This window comes from Papilio polytes, unplaced genomic scaffold, assembly GCF_000836215.1.
Source record: "Papilio polytes unplaced genomic scaffold, Ppol_1.0 DF823177.1, whole genome shotgun sequence".
NCBI lineage: Eukaryota > Metazoa > Arthropoda > Insecta > Lepidoptera > Papilionidae > Papilio > Papilio polytes.
Genome location: NW_013526027.1, coordinates 2,661,523 through 2,672,072, shown reverse-complemented (window position 1 = coordinate 2,672,072; position 10,550 = coordinate 2,661,523). Strand labels below are relative to the sequence as shown.

General features: G+C 33.4%; 2 protein-coding genes across 3 annotated transcripts; both read left to right on the top strand.

Annotated features, from left to right (window-relative positions):
• Window positions 1-2,778: 2,778 nt before the first annotated feature.
• On the top strand, window positions 2,779-6,700 carry LOC106105106. 2 transcript variants are annotated; one of them, XM_013285335.1, is made up of 4 exons: window positions 2,779-2,880; window positions 3,145-3,325; window positions 3,922-5,330; window positions 5,773-6,700. In XM_013285335.1, the coding sequence occupies exons 3-4, from the start codon at window positions 5,105-5,107 to the stop codon at window positions 6,318-6,320; spliced, it is 774 nt and encodes a 257-aa protein (XP_013140789.1). In that variant the 5' UTR covers window positions 2,779-2,880; window positions 3,145-3,325; window positions 3,922-5,104; the 3' UTR covers window positions 6,321-6,700. The 2 variants fall into 2 exon arrangements, with proteins under 2 accessions (XP_013140789.1, XP_013140787.1); XM_013285333.1 differs by lacking the exon at window positions 5,773-6,700 and having other exon boundaries at window positions 3,922-4,639.
• Window positions 6,701-7,509: 809 nt separating this feature from the next.
• Window positions 7,510-9,174, top strand: LOC106105119 (transcription factor Adf-1-like). Its single transcript, XM_013285351.1, has 2 exons — window positions 7,510-7,756; window positions 8,345-9,174. Exons 1-2 carry the CDS (start codon window positions 7,597-7,599, stop codon window positions 8,983-8,985), a joined length of 801 nt encoding a protein of 266 aa, XP_013140805.1. The 5' UTR covers window positions 7,510-7,596; the 3' UTR covers window positions 8,986-9,174.
• Window positions 9,175-10,550: the final 1,376 nt, after the last annotated feature.

The following is a 10,550-nucleotide window of genomic DNA, read 5'->3' as shown; positions in this document are numbered from 1 at the left end:
CTGTATGACTCATATGCAGGTTTCTTTTATTATCTTCACATTCAAGCTTGTTATATCTTTATCTGATTCTAGGTCTTTCGTTGTACATAATAATAAGGAAGCAGATTATAATTGTTAAATATGCCTTTTAATTCGGATTAAGCGTTGTTATTAACGCTGTTGCTCGCGATTTCGCCCGCGAGAAATCAAAAAAATAATTAAAACTCAGCCTGTGTTACTCACAGATAATGTAGCCTTTGGTGAAAGAGTTTTTGAAATCGGCCCAGTAAATAGTAATGTTTTTTAAAATAGTAAATTGTAGTTCATAATAATTGACTAGCTCTTATTCTATAACGTTCTAACCCTTCACTGCTGAATAGAATTAGTAGATTTATTTTATTTATGCGTCGCTCTGGCCGGCCCGTCACGACGTGGGTTGAATATACAGCTATAACTTTTATCTGATACTTTGAGTTTTAAGAGACAGGACCTGTAAGCACATTCACTCCTTCGTATTAAACAAACGAACAACATGTTTTCGACGTACTTTTTTGTGTGAGTAAATTTTTGAGTTATAATGCGTTTATATATGTCATCCTAGGTCTTTCGATCCCTACTAAAGTGTCTGAATGTTTATAACACTGGCAGTCTATGCTTAGTCCATTTTTAAATGATCAAAGTAAGATGGACACGACCCGAAGATAACGTTTCGGGCTTTTTACTCTTCTTACGAGTTATGATGGCCCTTTGGTTATTTTATTTGGGGAATAACTTGTGTAGGCGATTGGTAATGGACTAGGAGTTAACATTCGATCGCTAATGCTTTCACACGAGGACAGAAGAATGATATACAACAGTGACTGTACTGTAATTATTTTGATGTACCGTGTACTTTGTCGATTGTACTTCCCTCGTGTGAAAGTGATGCTGTTAAAAGTAGGCGTCAGTGTTGTTCATGATGCAATCGATGCTTTATTTATTGTACAGTTAAATGTTTATTTGTGATGTTATTGGTGTTAGATAAATAAAAAATGATTATCACATAATTTGAAACGGACTCTACTGAGTTTACGTAACTACTGTTATTTTGTACTAGCTGTGCCTTACTGTTTTCCCTGCATTTTACAATATGACGTGAGTTTATTAAAATATTTATATGAAACAAACATGTCTAAGGGCCTGTCCCACCACTGGCTGATAGAGGCCCAGCTTAAAACGTCACTGACAGATAAGGTAACAAAATCCGATATTCCCAGCACATATTTCAAACGTTGGATTGATCAGACCATTTACAATTTGGTGCGGCAGGCCCTAAGACTTTTTCTAGTATAATGATAGAGATGTCGGCATAAAAAATATGCAATCATTAGAAAAAGTTGATTTATTAAAAAAACATTCCCAATACTTTTTTTATATCTTATCTACATCTATACTATTATAATAAAGCGTAAACACACACTTCTTTGTTACCTAAGATGTCAGCAATTACAGCATATTTCTGAATAATTCTTTTTGTAATAAAAAGCCCTAAACTTACGTTACGCTTTAGGCTACATATTTTCACGCTGTTAAACTTAGGGGTAAATATTTTGAATAAAAACTCTAATGTGAGAAAGAGACCATAAGTTGTTGCCAACATCAAGGAAGCAAGGTTGCCATGGATTGACATCATGTCATTTTGACATTTGCAATTGATAATTTAGCATATGTGAACAATAAAATTTAATTTTTATAATTTTATGCGGATGAAGTCGCATGGCAACAGATAGTCTATAACAAATGTGTATTTTTATATTTCATATTCATGTATTACTCAGTAAGCAACTGTTATTCAAAAATAATTACCATTTTAACCAACAAAAGCTATTATTAATATGTGTAATTAATTTTGTCCACATATAACTGTTTTACCTGCTGGTGCAAAACCCTTGTGAAAATTACATTGGGGTCCAGTTCCCAGCTGGGGGATGAGGTCACAACCTGCTCTACCTGCTCCCTTACAGGTATAAAGGACCTTATGTTTTGTTAAAAAAATGTTTCCTGAATTATACGACATGTCTTTATAATTCCGTAGTAAATTATAATTATTTACATTATAAAGATCATACTAATGTTTTAATTAAAGTTTGCATTAATAATTGTAATGCGCGGTTCACACCTGGCCATTACAGTCGGCCAGTAGTATAATGGATTAATATTCAACGGGCATAATGTAAACACTTGGCGCTAGGGAATATGATCTATGACTGGCCTTCACAAGTATCTAACTGTATTGGCCAAGTGTATACCAGATTATGTCTACTTCGAATTAGTCTATGTAGTCCAGTAAAGAGTAATTAAGTTGCTAAAATATTCTCCAATTCGAATAAATATTTGTTGTTCATATACTTATTATTTACTAAATTACTTGCTTCTCAATTAAATTACCAGCCTAGTATGAACTAGGGATTATTTACCACGTAATATTAAAGATGAATATAGTGTCAAATAAATATAAATGCCAGTAGCCACACGCTTGTATACAATCTGGGATGTGTAATCTAAAAGCGTGTATCATTTCATACTGGCACGTCAGTTTTGCATGCAAATAGCTAGAATGATATTTGGTTTTGTGTTTATGAAGGCCGATTGGGGTACGAAGATTAACACAGGCACATCTCATCGTATAATCTTGTAAACATTTTACTGGCATGTGTGTACAAACCAGTAGTCGGGCGCCAGTAACTTGCATGCTAGCTTATACTTTGCACTAGGATATGTGTTCCCGCCCTAACGCAATTTAAGTCAGTATCGTTTCGCTCGCTCTTACGAGCGGACGTCTACGATGCCGAAGTGCTCTTTTAAATTTTGTAAAAATTTGAAGCCAACGAATCCTAAAAACGACGCCATAGTATACTTTCGGTGAGTTTTACTGTTAAATTGATGCAATAATAGTTATTATGCATGGTGTATTTACATTTTTTTCTTTGAAATATTTTTTAAATGTAATTCATGTGTATTCTGGGCATGTCCATTCATTTACCTTAGTTAAATATGGTTGGTACTTTTGTAACTTCTGTCTTCTTTTTATTTAAAATGTGAAACTCAACATTTAACTACTTTAACTCTTCAATTTATTGTTAAAAAAACGTTCTTGTGATATATTAATATTTGAATTGATTATAGTTTTCCAAGTCGTCTAATTCGTCGAGAGAAATGGATAGAAGTAACACGGCGACAGAGAAAGGAACCCTGTTTTGAACCGAACACAGGAAGCCTCGTTTGTTCCAAACATTTCGATAAAAGTGATATGTACACCACGGATAAGGGTAAATTACGTCTCCGAGACACAGCTGTTCCTATTATAGTAAGTAATTCATATTCATGAATAGAAAACTAGCTGTTGCCCGCGATTTCGTCCACGCAATATTAAGATAAAAGTAGCCTATAGTATGCCCGTCTATGTCAGCTACCCTACAGTGAAAGTCCGGTCGACATCGGTCCAGCCGTTTCGGAGATTATTCGGAACAAACGCGGCTTGCGTACCGACAGACAGACAAGCAGACAAAAAAAATTAAATGCGATTTTCGTTTTCAGCAACGCAAATGCATCATCTTCCTGAAATCTAGAATATTTCTTTTGATATTACAAACAGACAGTCCAATTTTATTACTCGTATAGATAGATACGCACTGTAAGGCCGGGATTACATACCAGTAACCAGAACGTGGCGGTAAAAATTACTAAATTGTACGATATTACATATGTAGAGGGGGTATTTTAATATTCCAACTCTATGACAGCTCGACGTTTGTCGTAAAGAACAGAAAGATGCTCTAAATGTAAAGCTTCTTATAAGATATTCCGAGCCAATATAAAGTTTGTAATGTCCTATACTGTTCAAATGTTTTACAAGCCTTGTCTATTAAATTTTGTTTCCTATACATCATTGACTTTTTTCAGGATACGGTGAATTTGAACGCAAGCATTGTAGAAGATAAATGTGAAGTAGACGATAGCTTTCTAACAAGCGAAGTTATATCAAAGCCTAGCAATGACCTCGTCTATCAATATTCAATTAAAACTAATGAAAGTAACGAAGAAATTAGTACAAAAATGAAAATAAATACATCTGAATTAGATATACAATTTGATGAAAGTAATACGAAGTGTTCTTACGAGAATCCTTTCTTACCAAGTACTAGTAGTGAAAGTAGTGACGATTCTGAAGATATTGGCAAAATAATAAAAATAGAAATTGAGGAATCATCAGATAATTCTGATGAAAATGAGATCGAATCCATTGATGATAGAATTGAAGCGGATATTGTAAGAACGCTTGATTTCGACAAATTTGGTGAACATGTAGCCGCCATGTTGAAAAGAATACCAGTACACAAAGCATTGCAATTGCAGCCGAGGATTCTCGAGTTGATCACCTCGGTGATGAACGAGGACCAAACAAAGATAATAACAATTAAAGATAAACTCTTTGATGAACATAACTAAATTGTTTCATCATCACTGTTTTATAGTAATCCAAACACAGTTATTAAGTGGTCGCAAGCAATCTATCTATATCTAAGGGACGTGTTTAGTGGCTATTTAACGTCTCTGTGTGGTATTTAATGTTAAAATTATGTTATTCTTGGAATAAAATGTATTGCATTTTAATTTTAAAGATGCCTTTTTTGATTTCTTCTTTAACTAACATTACTGTACGGTTTTGTTTACCAAATATAATAATAACTACCAGTACGGAATAATTAGATGTATCGTTTTACGTATGAATAATATTTATGCATCTTGTAAAAGACATTTTTTATAACCTCTGCTTTCAATAACCTGCTAAAAATAAATTACTTTTAATCATAATGTAGCCGTAATGCATTAAATTCGGATGGTGTTTGTATCAACAATACACAGATTGTCTCTCTCGCTCTTGCTAACGAACGTAACTGAAGTGAGCAGTGACATGGCCGTCGGATCAATAAATACTTTGTACGATGCCTTGCTTCTAAAATGGAGATGAATTTGCGATATCATAATGTAATATAACTATAGTGTTTTGTATACAGCTGATAGATGAATAAACACGATTACATTTTGAGAAAATATTTTAAAATTCGCTCCGCTTTCGTTGTAAATGCGTAACAAAGCGACCATTTCGACTCCGTTCCGTCAGTACCGTTCCGCATCGCAAGCAGTCATCGCGTGTCCTCGATTACAAATGGAACTCGAGACGATTAAAAAGTACATAAACATTATGCGTAAATATCCAGAAATATACGCAGTTGGTGACTCGGATTATAGCAATATGTATAAAAAGGAAATTGCGTGGAAGAAAATCAAACAGAAAATGGGGATGGACGGTGAGAATTAGCATTATATTGTAGTCATTTTGTTCGTTTATTTACATATTTTGTAACGAACAATCTATTCAGAATTAATAATGCGCTGTCGTCAACTGTCTACCCGGCATTGCCTCGTCTCGACGTATGCAGCCTCGATTATGTGCACTACGAATTGCGAGTTAACATTAACCATACTAATTATTGCCTGCGATTTAGTTTACGTAATTAAAATAGCGTATGTTATTCAGCGATAACATAGCTTTTTAATGTTTCAAGAATTTTTGAAATCGGCCCAGTAGTTTTTGAGTTATTTTAATACAAACAAAAATACAAATTTTTCCTCTTTATAATATTAGTATTGGACCGAATGTTTTAAATTGAAAGTGTGTGTGTATGTTGTGCATGTATTAGTTGCTATATAAACTAAAGTAATTCTTAGTAAAAACTATTTTTGTTTCAGTTAAAAAATTAAAGGTGAAATGGAGAAATCTAAGGGATACATATATTAAACATAAAAAATGTCGTCTATCAGACAACAAGGGACCAAACACCCTGTACAACTGGGTGTGGGCGAAAGAAATGTCATTTGTGGAACCGTATATAAAATTAAGAACAAAAAAAATTTCAGCATACATCGATATTCATTCTGATTCCGATATAAATGATACAGGGGACGAAAATGAAGATAACGACACCAAAAATGTCCAAGACCCTGAACTTTTAACGGAAAAAAACAAAAAACATCCAATCAAAAGAGAACAAGAAAGCGACGATACAATAAACAATATAATAACAAACATAAATACAGAAGTAAACACAGAAAGGAATACACAAGCAACCGTACCTGTGCCATGTGACAGAACAGATATGGAGTTTCTAGGTTATGCCAGTACAGTAAAAAGACTGTCTTTACGTAATCAAGCGCTTGTTAAACTTCAAATAACAAGGATACTAACACGATATCAACTGCAAGAATTAAGTCATCATTTATGTGATGATCGAACTTAGAATACAACTACGCGAATGTCAGACCTAAATCCAACCAAATACAATTTTCTAAGACATACAAACGTATTTAACAAACATAATATAAATCTTAAAGTACTTGGTTTTTTACTAAAATACAATTTTTAAGTGCACATTGACTGAACTATCATACACTGTTAAGACTCGCTTCGATTCCTACGAGCTTGTATGGAGGTGCGCTACTCGATTAGTTGTGCAAAAACAAATTGGCTGCAAAACAATCGACAGTCGCACAACTGTTGTGTCAAAGGTGAATAAAAACTGACACTTGAACCACGGACGCTCTTATAATGGCTATTCAATATTACTAGTAATAAAATTTACTTTATTATCAGCTCTATTTGCTAGTTTTTATTTGATTAGCAAAGCAATATAAAGTTTGATTTTTAATTTTCAACGCGCACGAAGTCGTGGGCAACAGGTTGTAGTTACTTGATAAATAAAATTAAGAAATTAATAAAACATTTCATTAAAAATTATTGTTTTTTTTTTCATTATTATGATTGTTTCACTTTCAAAAAAAAAATTAAAAAAAAACACTGTGTGTAAGAAAAAATTTATATCAATACTAAAACTATTTTTTTTTTGTTAAAAAAAAAATTAGAGCTACAATAAACGACTCTCTTTGCTTAAACTAGATGGCGCTGTTTCCAATATTAAAAATGTAACCATTCTTTTGTTTGGAAATTATTTAAAAATAATGTAATTCACTTTAGGAATTTGATACCTTTGCAAATGTTCAGTTTAATTTTATGTATTGTAGAAGCTAACTTAGTTGACTTACTTAGTAGTCAGTTCTCCCTGACTGTATTCTACATTTGTGACAAATATCATCGAGATCCGAGCCGTTCTGGAGATACCTGGTAAATAGTTTTGTAGATTGTAGCCTAAACGGCAGAACATATCTTGATGAAATTTGGCATATATATGGAGGATAGTCTGGAAGAACACATAAGCTACTTACTTTTGTTTTTTTTAATACCACGCGGACGAAGTCCCGAGCGAAAGCTAGTATTAATATTAAAACGTCAAACAGCGCGTTAAACTTAAAACTCTAATGCAGAAGAAGAAGACAAAAGCGAGACAGCGATATAGAGAAACGTCACGGCTTCGCAAAACAAAAGCGATTCGCTTTTATGTTCGCTGTTTGACCGCTACTGTTAAGCGGGAATGGAATTCGCTTCGCTTTGTGTTCGATCGCAGAGCAACGCGTTAGTAGCGTTTCGCGTCGCATACAGTCACCGCGTGTTCCTCCGCTATGGATAAATTTCGCGTCTTGAAACCGGAAACGATAAAATTACTTATAGATGTTGTTCGTAATTACCCGGAAATATACGCATCTGGACATATAGATTATAGAAATGGGTATAAAAAAGAAATGGCGTGGAAGAAAATTAAAGAAAAGATGGGAATGGATGGTAAGATATTTTTATAGTTATGTTTTTATTTGTATTTCAGATTATTTACATAGTTTTAGAGCTATCTATTCAAAAGTAATCAAATGAATGCTTCGTTTACTGTGTATTGTTTCGAAAGATTCATATATGTGTGTGTGCGTGTGCTCACAAGTGGAGAGCCCAGACTATTTCGCTTTGATATATTTTACAATGAAATGAATTGATGTTTTTTTATTTTGATATTATTTATAGGTATGTTGGATACTTAATAGTAATAGACGTTAATTCTAACTTGTGATTATATTATAAGTACCTTTTATTGCAAAATATAGACAGAGAATGTTATGTCTTTTAGTTGATTTGCAGATTGCATTGATTTATGGGTTTTCACTGACGAATTGGTACAAAAGCATGTTGTTATATTTCTATATAAATATTTCTCCATTGAGAATTCGCTATTATAGTTCGTAATATAAATAATGTTTGCAACAAACATCTAAACCGTATATATTTTCTAATCTAAGCAGCATTTTTTTACTTTGTGTTAAATAAAACAGTAATTAGAAGAAACTGAATTAAAACTAGCTTTTAATGAATACTTTTTTACAGTCCGAACATTGAAAATCAAATGGAAAAACCTAAGGGATACTTACAGAAAGCATAAAATGTGTCGTCTATCAGGAAACAAAAGCACCAGCAATCTTTCCAACTGGGTATGGTCCGATAACATGTCCTTCATTGAACCCTACATCAAATTACGACCAACAGATACTTCTAGAATTTCTAATGATTCATCTGATACAGAAGAGAATGATACAGAAGAAGACAATGAACAAGATGAGACACAAAACGTCCAAAACCCTGAACCAGAACCAGAAAAGATATTACGTCCAGTAAAAAGAAGACGACAAGAAAGCGACGATACAATAAACAATATAATGACAAACATAAATACAGAAATAAACACAGAAAGGAATACACAAGAAGCAACCGTACCTGTGCCATGTGACAGAACTGATATGGAGTTTCTAGGTTATGCCAGTACAGTAAAAAGATTGTCTTTACGTAATCAAGCGCTTGTTAAACTTCAAATAGCAAAGATACTGACACGATATCAACTTCAAGAATTGAGCAATACTTCATTAGAAAATGGGGAGTTTATGACATCTGTGCAAATGACAGATTTACAGCCATATTTTATTGATGTGGAAAAAAAACCAGATATACAAAATTCTTCGTCATCAACTTAGATTTCAAAGAGAATGGTGTATTTCCGGGCGGATCCAGCTTTGGCGCCAGGAAGGGTCACATAGTCGTGGTTAAATCAAGAGCTTGACGAAATATGTAAATATATTTTGTCAAGGTCTTGACCTACCAGCTCAGGGGGGGAGGGTCGTGACCCCCATCCTCCCCTCCTGGATCCGCCGTTGGGTATTATAGCAAATAAATAAATTAACAAATAAGTGTTTCCTTTAATTGAAATATCCTTGTTAATAATCCTTCCTCATCAGTTTGAAACTGAAAAAACTAATAATTTCGATTGTTCAGATAAAACTATCAGGATCAAAGCGTATTTAGTAAATAAACTAATTATAAATCTTCTATACTAATATAATAAAGAGGAAAGATTAGTATTTTTGTATGTATTGAAATAACTCAAAAACTACTGGGCCGATTTTAAAAATTCTTTCACCGTTAGAAAGGTAATTTATATGTGAGTAACATAGGCTATATTTTTCATGCGGCGAAGTCGCGAGCAACAGCTAGTGATTGATAAAAGTAACTAGCATTCAAAAGCGTGGTCCGCGTGGAATTAAAAACAAAAGTGAATAGCTTATGTGTTCTTCCAAAATACTCTATATCTATGCCTTTCATCGAGATACGTTCAACATTAGACGGCAAATTTTGAATCCACCAAACTCTAGCATTATTAAAAATATTATTATTATACATATTATTATTATAAACGCCAAAGTTTAGATGTTTGTTAGAGTTTGTAACCTAAACGGTTGAACGGATCTCAGTAAAATTTGGTATAGATGTAGAGAATAGTCTGGAAGAACACATAGGCTACTTTTGTTATTATTATTCCCACCCGGACGGAGTCGCAAGCGAAAGCTAGTTAGTTTCAAACTATCTCGACGATAGTCGACCATTATTCAGGGACCAATTTGTCTGATTTACCATAAAAAGATTTTATAATTTCCCCTACACAATCCCTTTCTGGTTTCCTAATCGTTATTACGTACACACACTCTAAAAAGAGCTTTATCCTATAATAATAAGACACAGAATGCTTTGCGAATTATAACAAAGGAATACAAGGTGGAATTCATAGGGTCGTTGTTAGGTAAAATATGAAATACGTCACATCCTCGCAACCAATATCTGTACTTATTGATTTCTGTCCCTTTGCAAACCTCTGTCGTCAATTTGTAGCGTTAACTATTAGTTAATCTATGGTAGATCGTTTTTTCAGCTTTACACAAGAAAACCTTAGTTAAATCTGAATTAATTAAATTAAAAAGTAATATTATGTCTTTGAAAGATTTAATAATTAAATTCAACATAATTTCTAACCTAAATTACAATCTTTTAAACGGGTAATATGAATTTCATTGTACGAACCATTTCCTTCACCAACTTGAGCGAAATGACTTCAAGTGTTTATCTTGTAGAAGAACTTGGCTTAAAATTCGATCCAAGTATATGTTTTTAAATCACATTACGACGATACTGAGAATATATACCAGAAAGTGTTAAGAACGCATGCAGGCTACAAAGAAGACCGAAGAAACTATGAATGGATTGTGTG

What these genes read in the sequence shown, in the direction of transcription:
- LOC106105119 (XM_013285351.1), top strand. Translation starts at nt 7,597, where the DNA reads ATGGATAAATTTCGCGTCTTGAAACCGGAAACGATAAAATTACTTATA. An exon ending in AGAAAAGATGGGAATGGATG is followed by an intron (nt 7,757 to 8,344) that starts GTAAGATATTTT and finishes ACTTTTTTACAG; the next exon opens with TCCGAACATTGAAAATCAAA.
- LOC106105106 (XM_013285333.1), top strand. Translation starts at nt 2,804, where the DNA reads ATGCCGAAGTGCTCTTTTAAATTTTGTAAAAATTTGAAGCCAACGAAT. An exon ending in GACGCCATAGTATACTTTCG is followed by an intron (nt 2,881 to 3,144) that starts GTGAGTTTTACT and finishes AATTGATTATAG; the next exon opens with TTTTCCAAGTCGTCTAATTC. An exon ending in ACACAGCTGTTCCTATTATA is followed by an intron (nt 3,326 to 3,921) that starts GTAAGTAATTCA and finishes GACTTTTTTCAG; the next exon opens with GATACGGTGAATTTGAACGC.